At 27.3% G+C, this 25,552-nt stretch overlaps 1 protein-coding gene and 1 long non-coding RNA gene across 2 annotated transcripts in view; one reads left to right on the top strand and one right to left on the bottom strand.

Moving 5' to 3' along the window:
• Positions 1 to 6,938: 6,938 nt before the first annotated feature.
• Positions 6,939 to 25,552, bottom strand: part of LOC111677133 — a 64,436-nt gene continuing 45,822 nt past the window's right edge. Inside the window, 2 exon segments of the mRNA XM_046945507.1 lie at positions 6,939 to 10,205; positions 10,692 to 12,334. Of these exon segments, the coding sequence (XP_046801463.1) occupies positions 11,037 to 12,334 (1,298 nt within the window). The 3' untranslated portion in view covers positions 6,939 to 10,205; positions 10,692 to 11,036.
• LOC124418655 lies at positions 19,582 to 20,145 on the top strand. Its single transcript, XR_006940128.1, has 2 exons — positions 19,582 to 19,717; positions 19,843 to 20,145. It is a non-coding gene; the product is annotated as an uncharacterized LOC124418655 (long non-coding RNA).

Here is a 25,552-nt window from a genome sequence, read left to right on the forward strand (position 1 = left end):
TTCATCTAAAACGCACAGCGAGTATAGAAAATGTAATTTGACAGTTAAAGCATGTTTGTTACAAACCCAACAACAAAAATGCAAATTTCAGAGTTTAACTAGGAAAAGTATACATGTGAATATTTGTGTGTTTATTCTAGACTACAGAATCTAGCCAAAATCTTATTTACCACCAGTCTCACTTTCTATTAAATACGTTCGTAATATGTTTTTGTAAATGAACAATGTTTTTAGTGAAATATTGTGATTTTTTTCTCATTTCTTGTTTTCTATAATGAAATGGTTTGGCAATCAATCAAAAAGTATATTATAAAAAAAAAATACATGTAGGCTAAAATGATTGTGTGTGCATAAATTTATGTTTATATGTCAACAAATTGACATGTCAATAGGCTCAGTTTCTCTTGTTGTTTAATCATAAATATAGACTCATTCACTGACTTACTAACAAAACTGTCTTGTATAGTAGTACACTTTTATATAATTATGTTTATCTATATGAATGTTTGTCAGCATGTATTTTCGAGGGGGTCTATTTTTATTTGTGCTATAAATAACTGCATGAATATGATTTTTTTTCTACATTGTTTTAAGGTTTCATGTAGAGACAGATATTATATTGTATTCTTTTTTATTTTATTTTACTTTTTTTATAAATATATAAAACTAACAAAATTTCATTATATCTAAATGGAAAATGTTAAAGTATACCAAAACCAATATTTACTTAATTTAATAAATAAATACCTAGCTAATTGAAGTATTACTGGTGTTGTAAACTATTTATATTATACATATAATAAAAGAAGGACATTATAAAGTGAAATTTTCAGTTTTGGAAAATAAACAATGTCCTGTGACTGTTTCTTTTTACAGTAAACTAAACTAAAACTGAACTAGAACTGAACTAGAACTGAACTAGAACTGAACTAGAACTGAACTAGAACTGAACTAGAACTGAACTAGAACTGAACTAGAACTGAACTAGAACTGAACTAGAACTGAACTAGAACTGAACTAGAACTGAACTAGAACTGAACTAGAACTGAACTAGAACTGAACTAGAACTGAACTAGAACTGAACTAGAACTGAACTAGAACTGAACTAGAACTGAACTAGAACTAAACTAGAACTAAACTAGAACTGAACTCGAACTGAACTAGAACTAAACTAGAACTGAACTAAAACTGAACTAAAACTGAACTGGAACAGATCTAGCACTGATCCAGAACTGAAATAGAACTAAACTAGAACTGAATTAAAACTGAACAAGAACTGAACTAGACCTAAACTATAACTTTAACTATTATAGTTTCAAATATTACCATAGAAAAATATTTTATTTCTATCCCAATATAGTTATCATAATTCTAACAAATTTAAGTGAAATATTTTATATCTCTAAACCGAATTATATAAAAACAGTATATTTATGACGATTAAAAATAAACTACAAATATAAATTCAATTTTCTATTGTGTTGACTTAATTCTTAATATTTATTAGTATAAGTTTTTGTTTGGGAAACGAAAATATACAAATAAAAAATATTAAAATGATAACCATAAGCTCATATAAAAATGTTATAAGAGTTGCCAGGAGAGTTGGATTTCAGAAAAAAAAATTCTTTTATATTCATTTAATTGTAATTTAAAACTATAGCTTTAATGTATAGTTTTCCGAATTACACTTACAAACAAAACTAATTAACTTTGTGTGAGAATATCAATAACATGTTACGTATGAGTGATATTTAATATTAATAATATACAATATATTAATCATACGTTGTTGAGAATATTGCGTAATTATTTTTTTCTATTAGTTTGAGAAAAACGACCTTGCTTTAATATAAAATATAATTTTAAAATAAGCACCTGTTATTAGGAAACTGAGAAAACTAACAAGTACTTGAAAGTGTGTTTTTTTTCTATTAAAGGTTTTCTATGGAATTTTCTATGATGGCAACACTTAAGAATTGTAGGTAAGAAATAAAAAACAAGGCTTTATAGTAGAAGTACTCATGATAGCATTAGTGGTAGTAGCAGTACAAGTTGTAGTTTTTTTCATTTTTGTTTGTCAGAAAGCAACAACCAGAGAGTTAATACAATTTAAGCACACATACATAAAACTAACAATCTATTAGATGTAGGTTAGAAAGTGTGCGTACCAAAGATACAATATTTGTTTATATTTATGTTGAGTTATTTGGTTAAAACACACACACACATACAAACCTACACTTTTTTCTTTTAAAACAAACACTTAGTTTTACTGACATTTTTTTCATTTTATAAGGTTTTTTTCTTCTGGTAGTTTTAATACATAAACCTTCAGCATTTGAGATATTTATAAGAAATGTTCTAAAATTTGTGTACATAAGTTTATGTATCTAAGTGTGTCTATGTCATGCATATATCTTTTTTATATGTGTTATAAAAACAACAAAAAATACATATAAACAACTGTGATACTTTGCATTATGTTCTACGCTAAGTGTCCTTGAAGTACAAACAAAAAATAAACATCAAGAAATAAAACCAAATTTTAAAAATAGTGCTAGTCTATGTCATAGAAATAGTGGTGCTAGTGGTAGTAAGTAACAGTAGTTGATTGTAATATTTTTGTAGAGTTTACTGGGTATTTGGTGGTGGCTGTAATCATAGATTGTCTTGCGGTTGTATTGTTTTCTTAGTAGTAAAAATGTCGCCATATTGAAGCTGTAGTTTAGTTTTGTTAAGTTACGTTACGTTTTGTGTTGTGTTGGTGCATTAACTCCTAAACAAACAACTGTAGTACATTTTGTATGAATGTAGCATATATAGTACATATTTATGTACAAGAGGCGTATAAAACTGCTAAAGATTTATAGTGAATCTCTACATTTGTCTTCTATTCCCTTTTTACCACCAATATAAAATATACAGACTTACACTTTATATACAATGAATTTTTAAATAGGGGGTACCTAGAAAACCAATTTTTGTTAGTTTTAGTTCGTTTCTGGTTCAGTTCTAGTACAGTTCTAGTTTAGTTATAGTTCAGTTCTCGTTTAGCTCTAGTTCAGTTCTAGCTCAGTTCTTGTTCAGTTTTAGTTCAGTTCTAGTTCAGTTCTTGTTCGGTTCTAGTTCAGTTCTAGTTCTAGTTCAGTTCTAGTTCTGTTCTAGTTCAGTTCTAGTTCAGTTCTAGTTCTGTTCTAGTTCAGTTCTAGTTCAGTTCTAGTTCAGTTCTAGTTCAGTTCTAGTTCAGTTCTAGTTCAGTTCTAGTTCAATTCTAGTTCAGTTCTAGTTCAGTTCTAGTTCAATTCTAGTTCAGTTCTTGTTCAGTTTTAGTTTAGTTCAGTTCTAGTTCATTTTTATTTTTGAAGGATTACCCTACAGCACAGTATGCTCTTTAAAAATATAAAGACATTACAACCTACTAAACTTATGTGGTTAAGTTATTGCTGTTATGTATGCATGTGTTTTACTATTTTAGCAAACATGTAGAAAGTAAATAAATTTATTTTGTTGTTATATATTTTTGGTTTTTTATAATTTTTGTATAATATTAAAATAATTTCAAATTCAACACAAGGAATTGTTTATGCGACATTTGCTTCTACTTTTTTCATACTTTCTTTCTGCAATTTTTTTTCTTTTTGTTCATTGTAAATCGACAAATAGTTTCGAACCCATAAGACAAGTGGTGGTACGAAATAATAGTCAAACAAAGAGAACAGCAAAGCAAAAAAGAAACTTTTGACCTTTTTATTTATAAACTTGAATTTCGACACATTTAAGTGGATTCAAAATAGAGAAAAGTTTTTCATAATATTTTTTTCTTCATCTTTGAATTGTTTTCTTTTACTTTCATTTTTGTTTAACAAAATGATATATTATCTAGCATAAAGTATAAAAGGCAAAAATGTTACGCTTAACAGTTTCTTAAATTATAAAAGATTTTTCATTAAATAGAAAAATTACAAAAAAAAAAAAAAAAAAAAAAAACGGCAAAATGAAATGAAAAAAGAGCAATAGCATTGAAAAATTCCAAACAGCAATAAGCAATGGAATGACAACTAAATTTAACACTTTTCATCTTAAGTTATTTATGGTGGCTGTTTCCACAAAGAAATTACACACATATATTTTATGAACACATACACACAGCAGCTATAAATAAATAATATTTTAAGTTTTCTCTACAGCAGTGGCTTAGAGACTGCTCCTAGTAAGAGTCCCAGTCATTCAGTCAGTTAGTATGTGCGTGTTATAAGTTTATCTATCTCACTAGCTGTGTTTAATTTCCGTTTCCATCATTTATTGGTAATAATCATCATCAGCAACATGATTACTGTCGTCTCAGCTAAAGTTGTAGAGTTTGCCTGGCTATACTCTAAAGTCGTCAACATCATCCTCATCGTCTGCACCAGCATCGTAGTTATCATCATCATTGAGCAATGAGTTAAGTATTTATGGTTTATTTCAAAAAACAAAACGACAATCGATTTCCTTTCAATTCATTTTTATTACGCATTCACAACCACACAGTCACTACTTACGTTACACTTTCATACATAAATTCAGACTTGTCATGAAACTATGCTAAAAACCTTTGTATTGGTTTTGTAGTTGTCGTCGTTATTTTTTTTTTTTTATTTTTCGATAATACAAAAGCTAATAAATTTCCTTTACTAAGCAAAAAAAAATATAATAAACTACCCAACTGGAAATTAAGTACTAAAAATAATTTCACAAAAAAATTTAATTGATTCCTCAGTTTTAAAAACACCCAGCTGAAAATAAAGGAAGTCTATGTCAGAATTACAAACTCCTTAATTTTATAGTATTCAATAATGAAAATCAGCAGTAGTTACAAAATGGTATTTTAAAATAACCAAAAAATATGACAACTCTGAGGCTCATTTTCAAAACATTTTCTGGAATAAGGGCAAACAATTTTTGAATTGTAAATTCCGCATGGGGTCTTAATTTATGCACCAATATTACTACTGTGTTTGTATAATACAACATAGCAACAATTTGACTTTTCGCAATAAATTGAAAAATAAATAGCACAATAATAAAAACCAAATAAATAGATTTTCAAAAACTTAAATGTATAAAATGGAAAATTTCGTCATTATGTACTTGTTTCAAATTAAACAGATAATTAAGATTTTAACCTACTGCAGTGATGGGTTTTGAATAAGTGTAAAATAAATAAGCAATTTACTTACCTTTAATGAAAATGAAGCAGTGAATATATTAAAGGTGGCTGTTAAATATATTAAAGGTGTTAAAAGTTGTCGATATAATGAGTTGAAATTTTTGGAAATAGATATTTTGGAGAATATTTGTGTTTACTATGAAAGGATTTAAACGGCAGATTGGTATTTAGTGTATTTTTGATTATGTGGCTGAAAAAGGAAAAAATATAGTTAAATTGTTGTGAAATTATTAAAAGTTTTAGCAGAGTTGCTTTTTAATTAAAAACTGTTGCTTCGGAAAAAGTGATCATTCTCTTTGAACAACATTTGTAATTTTTTTTATTTTTATATTAATTAAAATAGTAAATGTAGTAACCTATATTGAAGCATTGTCTATGGTTTAGTATATAGTCTGATCTATAGCCTATAGTCTAGTCCATAGCCTAGTCTATAGTCTAGTCTATAGTCTAGTCTATAGTCTAGTCTATAGTCTAGTCTATAGTCTAGTCTATAGTCTAGTCTATAGTCTAGTCTATAGTCTAGTCTATAGTCTAGTCTATAGTCTGGTCTATAGTCTAGTGTATAGTCTAGTCTATAGTCTAGTCTATAGTCTAGTCTATAGTCTAGTCTATAGTCTAATCTATAGTCTAGTCTTTAGTCTAGTCTATATTCTAGTCTATAGAATAGACTATAGACTAGAGTATAATCTAGTCAATATTCCTATAGTGAGTTGAACAAATATGTTGTTTAAAATTATTTTTTTTTTAATTATTATGAAAACCTTCTAAAAATGTCAACAAAAATAATTTAAAAAACAATTTTAGTAAATAATAAAAAAATGTATAAAAGAAAATTTTTTAAATTGTTTTTTTTTTTTTTTTAAATAAAAAATAAAACAAAATTTTAGTTAAGAAAAGTATTTAATTAACCAAATTTTCTCTTTTAACACGCACAAACACAAAAGTATGCAGCTTCTACCACTTTTCCAAGTAAGTTATGCAAAATTAATAATAATGAAATTCAAACGAAATTATAAATACGTTTTAATTCATACAAAGTTTTCAAAGTTCTGCTCCATTTGACTAGAATGTTTTCAAAGTCGTTTTTTTTACATATAATTAAACTTTTCATGACATTTCTGGGCAATAATTTATGGTACCACCTTCATTTTTTCTGTAAATATTGTTTAATATTTAAAAAGAAATTATTTTTTTTTTGTCCGAAAGAAAGCGGGTGTTTTCATCAGCTAGGTTTTATTAAAGTAGGAGGGGGTTCATATACCATTAAAATTTATTTTATATATAGACATTTATTTTTCATTAAAAAAGCTAATAAATTTAATGAAATTATCGTAATTTGTAGTTTTTGTTTTGTTTATGTTCAATGACCATAAGTTGTTTGTTGTAGAAAATATTTTTAAAAAAAGTGGTATATGATCCCCCCTTCTACTTCAGGTGAAATTTTTGTTCATTTCTATAAAATTATATTACTAATTTCTTGGATAGATTGTTAATTAAAAATGTCACTATTATTGTCATGTTGCAGTGAAATCGTTATGAATCCTTTTAAGCTGTACACTTGTAAATAAATCGATTTTAATTTGTACCATAACCTTTAACATTTTAAAGTATTTTAATCATTTTTGCAAACCAATTATTACTTTTCAATTAAAAAAAGTCATTTTTTATATATTTTTTTAATTTAAAATTTAATTTTATTTTTGTTTTTTTTTTCGTCTTTTTTCATTTTACTTATTAATTAGTTTTTATGTTTCAGTTGTTGTAGTAAGTCCATTTTTTGTTTACTGCTTAATGTTGCCAATTTTTTTTTTACCAAAAACAGTTTTCGTTTTTTGCAAAATTTTACAAATATAATGCAAATTTAGTTGTCTGTATTAAATTTTTTTGGGTTTTTAATTTTTATGATTATTTTTTTTTTTGGTGTCGTTTTAAATTAGGTTTTGGTCTGGCTTTTAAAATGTTTTTCGTTCTGCCGGAGTGTGTTGTCAAATTTCAACAACACAATTTTGTATTATTATTATTTTTTCTATGGCAACATACCTACTTATGATTTAAGATTTATTGAAGTAATTAAAAATTACAATTAGATTATTATTATTATTTTATAATTTATGCTACTTTTTACTTGTTGTTTTGTTCGCTAAAGATATTTAAATATCTTATGATAAAATTTTGTATCTGTGTGGTTTTTGTTGGTGATATTGTGTGTTGTGTGTCTGTGTGTGTTTGGTTTTTATACAATTATTATATTTATTTATGTTTTAAGCATATTTTGCTTAGTTATCCTTAAAGAGATTTGGCTTAGAAATTTTGTTCTCTTATGTATTTTAATTACATACATATTTCATTATTTTATTATTATGATGATTTTTATTTTATTATTTATTATTTTTTTAACTATAGTGTGGTATATTTCTCTTGTTATTCGTTTTTGTTTTTAATTTATTTTCATTGTATGTTTGTTTATTTTTTTTAATATTGTGGCAAAATTGTTTTACTTTTATTACATTTTTATATTTATATATATTTTTTTAAGGAATTTATTTATTTACTTGACTAATTTTACAAACTGTATGCATAAAATTTATTTAAATGTGTGAGTATGTATATATGCATTTGATTTACATTGTGTAGATGTGTGTGTGTGTTAAATGCTATAAGGTTTATGTATTTTACAAATGAATTTTAAAATTTGTGGAAAATAATAATAAATTAATTAAATTTTTTAAAGATTTATTTTTTTACAACTTTAACAAGGCATGTTGTCATGTGACAGAATTTTGTTTTAATAAATTTCAAAATTTGTTTACTTGCAAAATATTTTTTTTTGTTTTTGCTAAGAAAAAGTTTATTTGTCGCATCCGTGGGTGGGTACAAATTTTTCATATTCTTCCTTATGTCACACATGTTGTATAACAATTGTTATGTATGCTAGAGCGTGTGTGTATGTGTAAACTAGTATTTATTGCCTGTATTGACAAATCGTAGCACGCATCACATATTTAAGTTTAATTCGTGCTAGAAAACAAACATTAATTCTTGAGAGAGAAAACACATTATAGCTCACTTGTCACTTAGAAAACATTTATATCCACATTTATATCCTACACTCCTGTTCTATTTTTTCCGGCTTAATGTTCTTTCTTCTCTACTTTTTTCTTTTTGAATTTCAATCATATATGCTATTCATTCGTATGCACCATAAGTCACCAACTATAGCAACATACATACAAATCTATATATTATGTTCAGCAAACGGTTGAAATCCAGAAGTAAAAAAAAAATTAAAAAAAACATGCATCAGATACTAAATACTCCTAGATACAGTACAACAAGATTATGATGGACTTATAAGGGGATTAAAGAAGTTTAGAATAAAGTGTAAGAAGGAGTCTCAATTTAATTTAGAAATTCAAAGATATTTTAAAATTTGGTTCTTTATTCAATCATGTTCTTGTAAAAACAATATTTTTCTAAATAACAAAATTATTTATGAATAGAAAATCGATATGAAAATTTCCTTAAAATAAAGAAAAAAATTTAAATTTTTAAATTTTGTCTTTTAACAAAAATCGATTGTAAAAGTAATTTACAAATCAATCTCTTTTGTAAAGCTATATGAGAGAGGGAGTATAAACCGCAAATATTCTAATACTGTATTACTAAACTAAACCTTATATTATCTCCCGAACTTTTTTTTTTAAAAACATCATCTAAACAATTTTAGATGATGTCTATTATTTACCACATTATAAAACAATTGTTTGTATAGAAATATACAAATAAACAAAAGTAAAATAACTAACAAAATTTGAACCAATAGGAAACTTAGAAAATTTGCCAAGTAGTTTTCATTTTAAGCAAGTTATACTGTATTGTTTTGCAGCTACTGTTGATGATGCACAAAAAAATACAACAAGAAAAAAAAAACGCCACTACATGAAAATGAAAACTAAAACAAAAAATGCAAAAGAGCAAAAAAAAAACTATAAAATAAAACAAAAGTTGTTATGACTTAGTTGGTATTGTAGCAAACATCTCACTTTCATATTGTCATTATATTTTGTTTTTTATTTTCTCGTCCTTTTTTTTACAAATACTCTCACACACACACACACACACACATATGCTTATGCTGCAACATACTCATACATAAAATAAAATTGGAACACTTTAAACCACAATTCACTTGCGGTAATATTCTTTTTTTATTTTTGTTTCTTTGGTTGTACTTATACATACAGACATATTCTGCAAAAGTCGTTGTTGAAGAAATTTATATGTGAGCGAATGCATTGTGACATACACATACTTTTATAAAAGAAAATTGGATTTTTTTTTTTAAATAAACTTTTCTTTACTAAAATTTTGCTGCAGTTTATTTTTAAAGTGCAGAAACTAGCACGAGTGTAAATTTTACTATTGTTACAACCCAGCAATTTTGCATGTTTACTATTGTCTTATTAGAATATTGTTTGGAAATAATGTAAGGAATTTCGCTGGGTTGCAGCAGAGCAAGTGTTAGTAACAGTTGAGACAATGTTTATCTGAATTGTCATACATTGTTTAGAAGTGTGACAATAAAATGTTGGCAATTAGTGAAATGATTTTTGTTATAAGAGAAGTTTGTTTTCTTACCAATTGTTTTTTTTATTGTTGCAATAATTAAGGTCGCCAAGACAATAAACTGCTGTTGGTTGTTGTTGACAGCGTCGCGCTATTGTGGCTGTTGTGTGGTTTTGCTTGTTTTTGTTTGTTTTTCCGCCAAGTTTCTTATTTTTTTTTGTTACAAATTGCACTCAAATGCATCGTTTTCTTGCAAAACAATATCATTTCCTTTTCTTTTGTTTTGTGCTTTTGTATTTCTTTAGCAAAGATTTGCTATTTTTATTGTTACTTCTTCGCCGTTTTTGCAATTGACCAATTAGAAATTATAAATGAAATTAAAATTGTAACCTCCCGGGTAACAGAAAATCAAAAGCATGAAAATAATCTAGAAATTAAAAGGAAACAGAAAAAAGTTAAATTAAATGAAAATGAAAATTGACATTATGTTGATTGTTTTTTTTTTTTTTTTGTAAGTAAATTTACATTAATTAGTTTTTAAATATTTACATGTTTTTCTAAAATTTAATAATTATGATATTCAACAGTTAAAGGAAACTGTTTAAAGTTATCAAAATTTAACGAAATTTAGTAAACTGATTTGGGAAATAGTTCTGACATTTAGACGATTATATAAGTATTCAATGACAAAACGATTAAGGATTTGACAAATATTCTTTGTAACAAATATAATCTAAAATCATTATAATTTTTGCGTCAGCTAAAAAAAACACTTCTGATTTCCTTAACTGTTGAAAACATATTTTTTGTATGTGTTTTAAATATTTCTTAAATTTCCTTAATTTGTTAGTATTTAATATAATTTATAGTTAGTTAATAAAGATGTTTATTTAAATTAATTTTTTACACTTACATACAAATATTTTCTTTTTTTCTTTGTAAATTTTTTTTTAACACTAACACTAAATTTCAGTTTTAAGAATTGGTTGGTTGGTTTTCTGTTTGTTTTGTAATATCAAGGAAGTTGTTTTGCATTTAAATTTCTATTTAATATAATTTACACTCGTATCACATCACCCGGTGTGGATTTTGTCTTTAGATCACTTAAGCTGCCATCTAAAGAAGTGCGTTCACTGCCAGAACCGGTGGTCGCATCATGATCTTCATTATTTTGTGTGCTACCGCTGAGAGTAAAGACATCCTCGCCAGTGGTATCGCCTAACAAACCACTAAGTGTGGGTCATCTTAATGATTCACGTCACATAAAAACATCTCCACCACCACCCACACCAATGCCCGTCGTTGATTTGCGTGGTGTTGTCGGCACTCCATGGGGACAGGTGGCGCCCACCGTTGTGGCCGCACTGCTAGAGGTGGGTGGTGGTGGTATCATGCCTTTTGATTCATCTTCAAAAGTGACCATTTTCTCCCTGGGTTTCATTATGATTTGCACCTGCTGTGGTGGCGGTGGACCACATAGTAATGTTTGTGGCGGCCCCAATTGTAGGCCATGTGGCAATTGCATGCCTGTATTTTGTATAGTAGGTGAACATCTTCGGGGTGGTGGAAGAGCCAAATCACCCACTCCCGACAGATTAAACTCACTTATGCTGCGTGGCACAAAATACTCAATATGATGTTCTGGTATGCCCGTTGATCTTCTTATGGGGGTATTACGCTGGAAATTTGAATTCATGCCTCGCCTGGGCAATGAGTTGTATTGGGAGAAGGTATGGGCTGGTCCAAAGAACATGGTTTGATGCTGGCCCATGGCATTGCTGCCAGCTAAGCTGCCTGCTAGCAGGTCAGCTGTAGGTCGTTGTCAGGAGGATTTGGGCGTCACTGACACCGACACTAGTGAGACATCATCGGTCTGGGGCATAACATGATCTTGTACACTAAAACGTCTCAGCCACATGACAAGTTCGGTTTGTATTAGACTAAAACACATGGCCACCACAGCCATGCCTATCAGTATATAGGCAGAGGCCAAATATAATGTCAAATTGCCGGCAGGCGTAAGCTCTCCAAAACCAATGGTACCCAAAGAAGTGAAGCAAAAGTACAAGGCCTCCAAAACAGTCCAATTTTGCATTTTGTGAAAAAGTAATGCACCTGATGTTATGTAGCAAATCAAAACCATGACACATATGGAAATGGGCACACTGGGTGAACCCGTTGCCTGATACTGATGTTTACTTAATGAGCCATATTGATGTGTGGCCAACATTTTGCCACTGGCATAATGTTTATTACTGGGATTGTTGTGACTTTTAATGTCGTTCGCATGTTTCTTATTCGAACCACCGCCACCTCCTGATGTGACAGCTGAATTTGAGTTGCCACCACCGTTAACACCTCCACCGCCACCACCACTACTGCTGCCACTGCTAATGGCGCTTTTCGAACGAGCCTTGCGAAATAAACAGCGCATACCAGCTGATAAACCCTCTCCCATGGCCGACAGATACAGCAAAACAATGGGTATACCAAATAGAGCATAAATTAAAGCAGCTATACGGCCCCATTGGGTTCTTGGTGAAATACCACCGTAACCTAAAAAAGAGTAAGAAAATAAAAAAGAAATATTTAGTACACAAAGCTTTAAATTTACGCTTCATCAAGAATTAATGTTGATTGAAAATCAAATACTAATTAAGTATGTAAGTAGAAAGAGTGTCACTCGTAAGTGTAATTGTAAATTGTATGCAAATGTGTATGTGTGTATAGTATGCCTTATGTGTGTTGTTTCTAATTTCCTTTCATCATCTTTTGTCATCATGTTGTTGCTTGCTAGTTATAAATGTTGTTGTTCTTGATGTTGGTGGGTACTCAAATTTGATTCTTGAAATCAATGTCATGAAAGTATGTACGTGTATATGTTTGTGTGGATGTGTGTGTTAAAATATCTTTTGTAAAATTCATTCATTGCCATACTTCTTATACGCAAATTACTCGAACCACAACAATGGCTTAAATGTTAGTTTTGTAATTTGTGGTTACAGCCATGTGTTAATGTCTAGTGTCATCAAGCTCACATACACATACATTTACTTACAATTTTACATATTTATTCATATAGTATCCCTCACTTATAAGCACAATATTATTATTTTATATATTACAAATATATAGAGATGAATTAGTCATTTGAAAAGTTTTCATTCTTGATTATTATAGTAGTGATTAGAAAAGATCAAAATATTGCTCGCAAAAGAATACACATATTCTTTAAAAGTTTAAAACACAATCACCCCTATCTCCAATCAACATTTTCACTTTTTTATACATTTACTTTTTTCCCCTGTTGTTCATTGTGAATGAATTGTTCACACCAAGTTATAGGAAGTTTCCCTTTACATAGAATAAACATTTGAAGGGAGCAAAAATTTTACTTTAATTGGCGATAGGGATAAATTTATCTTAACTTACTTCCCTAAGTGGGATAATATCATAAAAGGTAAAAACTTTTAAAAGTACTATGTGTAATAGCATATATATGTATTTGAATAAGTTGATGTGTGTATAAATCAAGGATGTGTACGTGTCTAGGTTTAAGAGTATGTGTGAAAATGAGAAGATTGTTATAAGTTGCCTGTTTTGTGGCGGTATGATTGTAGACAGTTTTGTTTGTTAGTGGCTGCTTGGTGTTGGTTGGCTGTTTCAATGGCCTTAAGCCTGTGGTCAATTTAAGCTTAATTCACAGTGAGTGTTGGGACATGGTATACATTTTACAACATTTACACCATTAGACAACTGGTTAAGCCAAAGGGCGTTCTCACTTAACCCTTTAGCGGAAAGTAGTAATTATATTTATATAAACAACAAATTAAATATTTAACAGTTTATGAATTCTTCAATATTTTTATGTCAAATTTTATTTTATTTTTCCATTTTATTATATTTTTATATGTACCATTTTTTGTTTATTCCAAACAAATGGGTTAAGTAATAAAATTACTTTCCTTTAACCATAGCCCTTGGACTTGTAGTAGACAGATAGACGGACATGTAGACAATCTATACACGTAGCTATGTTTAGCAAGTGTTGTAAATTGTGGAATTAAAAGTTTTGTACTTGAGGCATTTACAGTCTAATAGCCTTTAATGGCTTGCTAATAAAAAACATATAAAAATAAAATGAAACACTATACCAATCAAATAAATGCATGAAGATGTGGATGCTGCAGGAAATTTTAAAAGGGAAAAGGAAAAGGGACAATAAACGAATTTGCCGCCATAAGCAGTCTAGGACATTAAACACACATACATTGAAACAAACATATACATACATATAAATATTGATACTTTTTGTAGCAAGTATGTAATGTAGCTGTATGCTAACAATTTACCAACTCTTTTACATTTCTTTACTTTAAGTAATTTCATTTCGTTTAACGTTTTTTCTCAGTTTTTTTTTTTTCATTTTTTGAGAGCAGACCACAAAAAGTTACGACAGTTTTTTTCCGGTCCTCAATGGTAGCTGGCGGTGTAAACTTTTAATGTGGAAACTTTTATAATTGAGTAAAAATTGTAAAATTTTACAACAGAGTCTAATAAAACTACCAAAATGAATGTTTAACTCTCACTCTCTTATCCTTACTCTCACTCCCTACATACATATGTATATTAGCAGTAAGAAACCATATAGACGTATGACCAACACCAAAAAAAGATTGTATAAAAAGTCTTTATTACTCTCCACACACATCAATACGTTTGTGGTTTTTTGAAAAAAAAAATGAAAAAAAAACGAAAGGAAAATGACTATAAAAATTTATAGTTAAAGATTCAGCTGTAACTGTAAAAAGCTTTGTATTATAATAAAGTATGTATACATATTTAAAAAAGTAACTACTAACTTTTCACTTCCTTAAATAAAAATAAATATTTAAGTTTTTTTTTGTTTTAATGTCAACACAAAAACAAATATGTTTTTTACATGTATATATGTATCTTTACCTTAACTACTCAAATTTGAAAGTGTATATGTTGCAGAAAGTATGCTTACATTTTTGTTGTATTATGTGTAAATATGTAATTCATTCACTACATCTGCAGAACATGTATGGGTGGGTGTAAATTACTTTCTTCATATTTTTTTGTTATAAAATGCAAATTAAACATTCTGTATTGGTTCAACGTAAAATGAATTTATAAAATTAACTTGACCTTTTGGCTGAGCTCTCAGTACAAGACCACACGTACGTAAATAACATACAACAAATGGCTAACAACGATATTTATACATGCTGTTGTTGTTTTTGCTGTCATGAGTAAATTTAATGAAGTGTAATATTACATTTAATTTACAACATGTAACGTATAATTATTTAACATAGTAAAGTAAAGAACCATAGAGAAAAGGTCAAAAACTAACATCCTCAAGGTATTTAACATTGGTTAGATGTTATTAACATTTAAGCATAAGAATATGCAAATTTATTTACAACTTTTTATTGTGTTTTTTGTTTTGTTTTAATGAGTGCAATTTTACAAAGTCGACAAGTATTTATTAATCCCGAGTTATAAGAGCAAGAATATGACAGTTTTAATTAAGTAGGAGAAAACATATAAACAAACAATTCATAAAAGCAACTAAGTTAAGTTTTATGTCATTGAAATTAATGTATTTAGAAATAAATTATAAAAAAATATTGCTCTTATTATCTTGGTTAAGGCGTATGAGTGTTATGCTTACTTATAAGAATAATTAAATAAAAATCATACGCTGTGTAGAACGGAACTACAACTGAACTAGAACTGAACTAGAACTGAACTAGAACTAAATTAGAACTGAACTAGAATTGAAATAGAACTGAACTAGAACTAAACTAGAACTGAACTAGAACTGAACTAGAACTGAACTAGAACTGAACTAGAACTGAACTAGAACTGAACTAGAACTGAACTAGAACTGAACTAGAACTGAACTAGAACTGAACTAGAACTGAACTAGAACTGAACTAGAACTGAACTAGAACTAAAACTGAACTAGAACTGAACTAGAACTGGACTAGAACTGAACTAGAACTGATCTAGAACTGAACTAGAACTGAACTAGAACTGAACTAGAACTGAACTAGAACTGAACTAGAACTGAACTAGAACTGAACTAGAACTGAACTAGAACTGAACTAGAACTGAACTAGAACTGAACTAGAACTGAACTAGAACTGAACTAGAACTGAACTAGAACTGAACTAGAACTGAACTAGAACTGAACTAGAACTGAACTAGAACTGAACTAGAACTGAACTAGAACTGAACTAGAACTGAACTAGAACTGAACTAGAACTGAACTAGAACTGAACTAGAACTGAACTAGAACTGAACTAGAACTAAACTAGAACTGAACTAGAACTGAACTAGAACTGAGTGAGAACTAGAACTGAACTAGATCTGTACTAGAACTGAACTAGAACTGTACTAGAACTAAAATTTAGGGAGAAAAATCGCACTTTGAGTAAAAATTCTTAATAAAAATTCAAATTTAATTAAAACATTTCAATTTCAACTTAATATCCTTTAAAAAATCTATAGGGTACATTAAAAACGAGCTATTTTCAGTAAAATATAAATCTCTACATAAATCTAAATTATGACGAAAATTTTTTACATTAAACGCACTGTTATGGGCCTATAAAATTCATAAAATTATTTCTATTAATTTGCATATATTATTAACAATAAATGGTTAAAATAAGCAAATTGTTTCAGCACATTTTTGCCGTTAAAATTATATATTATCGAAAATGAGAGAAAATAATATATAATAAAAATTAAATAAAAAAAATCAATTAAAAAAATAAAAATGAAAAATAATTGCTTTTACAACAAAACACTTATAGTATAAAAGTATATATTTATTTATATAATGAGTTTATATTTATGCAACAAACATTTGCAACACACATAAATATACATACATTCATATTTAAATGAAAAATAGCTACAAAACAGCAATGAATATTAAATGAGCAAATTAACAGTTTAATTCAGAAAAAAGATCAACCAAATAAACTGACGCACAGCAAAAAGAAAAAAAAATAACATATTAACAACAAAATTAACAACAAAAAGAAAACCACAAATCAAAATATAAATATGCGTAAAAAAGGTCAATAAAAATAAAACAAAAAAGATTCTACGAATTATTAACAACAAGACATAAATTGTTGCTGTTTTAATAAAAACAACAACAATAAAAAGATAATTGTATAACGTACAATACCCCGTCGCAACAATACTTTTTACTTGACTTTTTTATGACATTATTAAAAATTGATATTGACTGTAATAATAGACACGCACAGGCATGCACAAACAAGCAGTACTCAATCACATATTAACAACATACATAGTACATGTATGCAAGTAATCATATTTCACTTGTCATGCATACATATGGAAATACATATACATACGTACAAGTTTATATACTATTAAATTTTATGTATGTATATGTTATCATAAATAAAAAAAAATATAATCAAAGACAATTGTCAAATATGATGAAAAATGTTTACATCACACAAACATACATACATATAAATATTAAAATTGAAGGCTAAATAAAGATTCAAATTTATGTACAATTTGAACACATACACGTACCCATACATAGTAATAAATGCGTTAACAAACACTGCCTCAAATTGCCTTTTTACTCATTTATATCATCAATATAAGCATGAACACAATTGTTATTTTCAATGTTCCCATGTATCCAATAGATACAAAGATAAATGACATTCAACTTTTTTCTCTTTTTTTAAACAACTTTTTTGTTTTTGTATCCCTAGTACAAAGTTTTTGTATGCAGTACACTTTGGACAAAATTACTTTTATTGTATAAATATGATGAAAGATAAAATGTGACTTTGTATACCAACATTTTGAGAGAATATTTGATCAAATACACATTTATACATATTTATGAGATTTTAGTTAAGAGTTAAGGATTAGCAAAAGGCAAAGAATACTAAAAAGGCAAGCTTGAGGTAGTGTGCTCTAAAGTGTTTTATTTATTAAAAAATAATAAATATAAGACATTCTTTAAAAACGTAACTAAAAGTCATCAGAGAAAAATCTAAAAGAGAGACCATTTATTAATATATTGTACAATCTACTAACTAGACTATTGACTAGTCTACTAACTAGCCTAGCTAATAGGCTAGTTTTCTATTTATTTTGGGAATACGTTAAAAAATGGAGACATATTTAGCATTATTTGAAAATATCAAAAAATACTGCCAAGCAATAATGTAACTTAAAGTTCGAATCAAAGAATATTAACTTTATACTTTTTCCCTTAGTGTAAAACACATACTTTCTCTTTATTTTTTTTGTTCTCAAAACTTGACAGTGTCACTTGTTTATGCCAAATACATACATACATATGTACATGTATAAGGATATATAGATGTGTTCAAGAAAGGAAGATATTTATGACTAGAGATTTATAAGTCTATATTCATACCTCATTCATATACACATTCTCAGATTCAGAATCATATGTTCGTATAAGTATGGTTCAGTCAAATATAAATTCAACATAAAATGTGAACTCAGTTGGTATAACAAACATACTTATAGACACACACACACACAACACATACACATGTAAATATATGTATATATAGTATTTGTCATTGGATCATACACATGCTGTGCATATTTATGATGACAGTGGTCATTTAGTCAGAATTTATATAAAAATCAATGAAAATGGCCACTATAATATTCTATAGATTTAACACATACACTCATACTATGAAATACCTCTCAAACTTCCACATCCATAAACATACATTATCTTTACTATTTTGGCTTTAAATAAAATAATAAAAAAATAATAAATACAAAGTGGCAAAAAGGAAGAGGAAGTGTAAATAAACAACAGATGTTGTCAATGTATTTGCAAATGTATGTATAGTTATAAGAATATTTGTGTGTTGTTTATAAAGACAAATTTGAAACCAGGCCTTTGTTTTTTCTTCATTTGTGCCTCCTCTTTATTTTGTTTTCGTTTTTTTTTTCTATGCCAATGTGGGAAAATCAGGCTGATTGTTAAAGGAAAAATTGAGAATTGAACAGCAAAAAAGAATAACAAGTAAAACTTGTCAACTTTTTAAATAATAAATCCGAAACACATGCTGTAACATTATACAACTACACACACACACTTTTATACAAAATGTTTGCTACATTTTAGAAACTTCAGAGAGAAAAAAACAAACTCAATGTAGAAAAAAACTCAATATGTGTGATAACCAAGTAAAAGTGTTATATTCCAGTTAAGCTAATTTATATTGTAGTCAAGTTTTTGCCCTTGTTTGAAAATAATAAAAAAAATGAGTTTTTGCTACACAATGGAATTATGAAAAAACATCATAAATATTACAGTGGAGAAAAGGATTAATATGCAAAAAAAATATTTTTTAAGAATTTTAAAAGGAATGAAAAAAAGGTTTTGTTAAAAGCATTTTGTTTATTAAGCTTGTCTTTTGAAAGTAACAAAAAAGGAAATATGCAAAATCATCTGTGAACAAAAACTTATTTTTTACTATATAAAGTAAAAGGGGATCATCAGCACCCTTTTCATTTTTTTTAATAAAAAAGCAATTATATATAAGCAGTTATTACCTATGTCACTTTTGTTTTTCAAATTGATAAATTTTTAAATAAACTTATTGCAATAATATGAAAAAATTAAAAATTTAAACTTAAAAAAAATCCAACAATAAAAATTATTGTAAAAAATTTAATTATATTTCAAAATTTATTTTTATATATTTTTTATCTTGTTTTCTATTTCTTTCAGTGTTTATTGACAGTTTTATTTAAAACTGTCTATGGTGATAAAATTTCACAATATAACCACAACAATTTTTCTGTCGATTCACAAGCATCACTGTCACATTGTTTTATGTCAATGTATGTTTATTTTTTTAATAAAAAAGATACATTTTTTTATACAGGCATGTCTTTGGATTTATATAATTTAACGTAAAGACGAATAAAAGCAAAAAATTAATTTTTTTCTTTACGCTTATTTTTAGGTCAGTAAGCCCGGCGACGAGACAAAGTTTATAACACTGTTCAGTATAATTGGCCGTTTGCCTTAAAGCCTCAAAAAAAGCTACAAAAACATCACAAAATTCGACAGCAAATGTTTATTAAAATAACAAAATATAAACCATTAAATAAATAGCTCAATCGATGGCTAAAATAAATGTATAAACAAAATTTGTGAGTGGAATATCTATCTATGTAACCGCCTGGCTAAAGCTAAAATAAACTTTAAAATACACACAAATAAAAACAGCCTTGAATTTTATATATAAATAAAATAAATAAATAAAAACAAGGAAAAATGAAAATAAATAACAAAACAAATCATTTAAAAGTTCATAAATTTTTAGATAAAAAATAAATATTTTTTTATTACTTTATAGTCACGCATAGCATAGTTTAAAAATAGTTTCAATTCAATTAAATACAATTTAATTTAATATTTTATTTAGAGATATTTTTATTTATTAAATTTTATTATTGAGAAGACACGTTATTTATTATGATATTTATTTGATACCAGCATTAACAATTTTTAATTAATATAAAATATTATTAAATAAAATTGTTTGCTTTAACAAAAAAATAAATAAATATAAACAAATAAACCAACAAACTTAAAATAAATATTAATAAGCTGAAGCTTTGTTAAATTATTTAAAATAGCAAGTGTTTGTTGGCTTAACCAACAAAAACCAAATAACAAACAAACATTTATGTATGTGTAAAGGGAAATAAACAACTAATAATTAAATGAAATTTTGTAAATTATTTTGTAAAAATCGTTAACAAATTGCCCATTATTTTGAATTAAATTTAGATAAATTAAAATAAAAACAGCAGAAAAACTTTAACAATTATGTGGTGACAAACTTGCCTAAATAATGTACAAAAGTAATTTAGTAAATAAATTATAATAATTGTTACAACATTAACACAAAAACAGTTATATGTATATACGCACACACATGTACATATATACTAAATAACCAGCAAAAACTTATCTTGAAATGTAAGAATATATATTAAGATTTTATGTCACTTTTTTAACACGGTGATGACTTTCGACTACACGCATACTAATAGGGAGTTAGGTAAGTAACTACGATTGCCTGCAAATAGGGAGTTAAGTAAGTGGTTTTGTTTTTGAGAAAAAACAACAGAACTTAGAAAACAAATTTTGAGCATAATATATTATATGAAAATTATTACTAAACTCATTCTAAGTAATGCAGACGATATGTAGTAGTTATTGAAAAGTAATTTCTTGCGTAAGTACCTACTGGTCAACATGTACCATGTTTTTGCTGGGTATGTATTTATATGGTTTATTGTATATAGAAAACAAAAACAACAAACACTGCTAGTGACAAGGGATTAAATTGTTAAATTAATTTTACTCTATTTAAAACAGCCAGGGATAATAAAAAAATATATATGTGGGTATATGAAATGCTATTTTTCACATTAGTTTAACAATTATAAAAAATTAACTAAAATTGGGTCATTAAATTTCAATCCTTTAGAAAGAATTCGAATTTGTGTGAAAAAAAGTTAAAAATAAATTACTGTCGTTTTAACTTGGGCAACATATTTAAAGAGAACAAAAAATTAATTTTAAAAAGTTCATGAGAGAAATGAGGACATTTATTTGTCTCGTAAGTGATTTATTTTTATTGCGAATGTTATAATTTGCTCCAAAATGGGTCAACATCTTGTCTGGTTTATGGACTAGTCTTTTAGTCTATTGACTAGTATGTTGTTCATTGTATATTCTAGTCTATAAATATACTAATATATAAGCCAATTGTAGTCTATAGACCACGTATATTGATAAGTCTATAGGCCAGCCTTTGGACTGTTTAATTTGTCCCAAAATGGGTCAATCTACTATCTAGTTTATGGTCTAGTCTTTTAGTCTATTGACTAGTATGTTGTGAAGAAGTCTTTAGGCCAGTCTTCGAACAGAATTGTATAAGTTTCTGAACTCGTGTACGAACAAGTCCATTAACTCGTATTTTAACTATTCTATTGATAAAACTGTATGTACTATATATAATAGCTATAATAGGCTAGTATATTTACCACTCTATTGAATATTCTTTATGATATCCAAATAAATGACTACAGTGCAGAAAATACGATGTCTTTTTTAATTAATCTGCTATAATAGCATAAGTAGTATGTACTATAGTAGTTTAGTAATAGTAGTATATATGCATACCTTTTACTTTATAATATTTTAATTCTTAAAACTCTAATAGTTTAACTAACACTACATCAAACTATTGTGTAATCTTATTAAACAAATGTTTATTTAAATTTGATATAATTTTCGGCAATTTGTTGAACATGTAGTTATATTATAATTTACTTATTTTAAAGCTTAATTTCTTTGTAAATTTTTTTACTTAAATTACCAATAAGAGATTGTTATAATTGTATTTATTGTAAGTAGTGGTTTGTGTCCAATATGTATCAATATAATTTGCATATAAGAAATACTTATATATTTAGAAATTACGCAAATACTTGCATATATATGTATGTACTATAAAATATTATACTAAGGAATACTAAAGTATATATTGATATATTTAACATGGAAATTGCCTATATCCTTTTTGTTTTTTGGATTCCCTCTGCCAAACATTAAAAGCATACTATAAACACATTAACAATGTTTAATAAACATTAGCTGGCAACCAACAAACATAGTTAAATAACAAAATATTTTGCCATAGACTACTAATACTAAAGATTAAACATTACCTAGATTTTACCATCATACATACATAGTATAGTAGATGTTGTAGAGTATGCATATTTAGATACAAAGATATGTTTGTATATGAACAAAATGTTATAAAGGAAAATAGCCGACAATTTGAAATAATACACATGGATTTTATAACTACATACAGCTATTAGTTGGATACGTTAGCAGTCAAGTCCTGTATACATTGAACGTCAACACCAACATTAACATTTACAAAAATACCTATCGTTTGCAACCTTAACACTAAGTACGGATGGCTCAATATAAATTTATAAAAAAATATCTAATTATTAAGCATGTACTAAGTATACACGGGGTTGTGAGAAAAGAAAGTAAATAATTTTTGAAAAGTGGTCCGATTTCAGAAACGTTGAGAAGTATCTTTATTATATTTATATTAAATTGTATAAATATTAGCAGTTTAAGGGATTCCATCAATCGAATTGAGTCTATTTGGTTGTATTTAAAAAACCTCTTATATATACTTTATCACACAACCCACGTATATTAATTCAAATATGTAGATATTTTTGCATAAGTTTTGTATGTTAATTTGTAAAATCACACAACACACATACATTTCTATTATGATTGTTATTATTATTTGTGATTTTCCACAAAATGAGAGTACACAAACACAAAAATACAAATACAAATATATCCACACATACTGACTGTAATTATTTGAATACATTCATACATATGTACATAGAAGCTACATAATATACAGAAAAAAAACCTATCAGTAGATACTTGAATATTTACATACAGTTACATGTAGATTTAAATTTACAACTATTTTACTCAGCAATGCATTAATGAAACAATGCCATTACTTAAGATAAGATTGGATTATTATTATGTATAATAATAATATGTAAAAGAAATAATAATAATAAATGATGATTATAGTGATGAAGATGTTGCCGATGATAATGACGATCTTCATAAAGACAATGACAATGGTAATCACAATTACAATTATAATGACAATGTTGTTGTAAGTATATAATAATGTATATATACAAATATTGCTGGTATTGTCATTTGCTGTGTTAACTATTTAGCATTTTTGGTAATAATCACAACAGCAGCAGTAAGATGAAAACAAGAAAATTTATGAAGATTTTTATGTTGAAAAGAAACCGAAAAACAAGAAAATTTTATCACATTCATATAAACGTACTCTCGCAGCACACACAATTACACTTTTGACATCCTGTTAAAAGTTGTGTACATGTATCAATCTGTGTATGTATGAAATTAACATGTGTATGTTTGTGAATAAGTGCGTGCGTGTTTGTGCAAAATCAGTGTTAAATATGTAGCAGGAAATTTTTTGGGAAATTACATACACAAATGACAATATTGTAATGTGTTATTTTCATTGTTGTTTGCCATTATCAACACTTGTAAGACGATGTGCCAGTTGTTTTGGTAATGTATGTCACTAGTTTGAGTATTGTTTTCTAATTCATAGAGAGCAGAGTTGGTTAATTAAGGACAAATGTATTTATGGTGATTATTTAAATCAGAAAATATGAAAGATTCCCTTTACAGCTTTTTTTTTGGATAAATTGTTTATTTCTACAGTAAAGGAATTACAAACAGGGGGATCATAGACCATTTTTTGGAATTCTGTAAAATTTGTCTATGAAAATGTAATTTTTAGTAAAAGTGGCTTATCTACTCCAGGATGTGTTATATTATATGATTTATCAGCTTAGTAATTCCAGTTATAAGAGAATTACTGACCACTTCCTTATTGGTCTAAAGTACACAAGTTGTCTTTTTCAGCTGTTGTCCTTTTTAATCAGTGTATAATCAGATCAGTGTATAAATCAGAAAGCAAATTTATAAGTAGATAATTGATTACTATTCCTTAAATTCTAAAGAAGTGACATATGATGCCCTCGTTTTCTTTACACTTTATTTCCTAGTTATATTTCAAAATATAAGTGGCTTCTGTACCCCAGAGGTGTATGTTTTATTATATAATTTATTAGCGTTATAATTACTGTGTTTTATGTTCCTTAATAATTCAAATTATCTCTTCTTTTGTTATCTTTATGTCTAAAAAAACAATGCGCGTGAAACTCCCCATTTCCCAACCCTGTCTCTTAACACATTATGGCACTTATTTAGAAAATTATATAAGTAATATCTACAAGAATATATGTATGTACATATGTATAAGCCCACATACCTTCTTAATTTACATTGTAACAACAGAAATGAAAAATAATAAAAACAGTCAACGATTTCCTTTCTACCAATACAAAATAATGTTACAAAAATAAGCGAAAAATACACTAGACTTTTTCATTTAAATAAATATTTGTTTGCTGTTATTACTGCGCTGAAGAGGAAAAATATCTAAAACATTGTTTATTTTTCTAAATAAATACATATGCACACATATACAACAATACACATAAATGCTATAAAAAACCTATAAGTATGTGTATGTACAGAGTGTTTAAGTGTAAAATGTATGCGTAGGCATTAATGACAGGAAAATCCGTTTTGATAAACATAACCATTGAGAAAAATAATATGAAGATATTGTTCTTGGTTGGTTGTAATAAAAAAACCAAGAGAATCGTTAAAAACAATACCATAATTTAAATACAATTCTAATGTTTACAAGGCATGCAGTCTTGGAACAATTTTATGTCTATAAATGAAAACAAAAGTATGTATAGATGAGAATAAAAAAATAAAAAAAAAAAAATACAAATTTGTTTATATTTGTATGAATGCTAGAGTATTTGACTGTGATAAACTTTTAACCTTCAGCAGCCATTATATGGCTTTTCAATTGTCATAAATATTGTACTAAATATCAATAAATGTATTCGTTTATATTTGTTTTTTTTAGCAGTCTAGTGTGTCTCTTCTTTCCATTTAAGAGTATT

Source organism: Lucilia cuprina, chromosome 3, assembly GCF_022045245.1.
Source record: "Lucilia cuprina isolate Lc7/37 chromosome 3, ASM2204524v1, whole genome shotgun sequence".
NCBI lineage: Eukaryota > Metazoa > Arthropoda > Insecta > Diptera > Calliphoridae > Lucilia > Lucilia cuprina.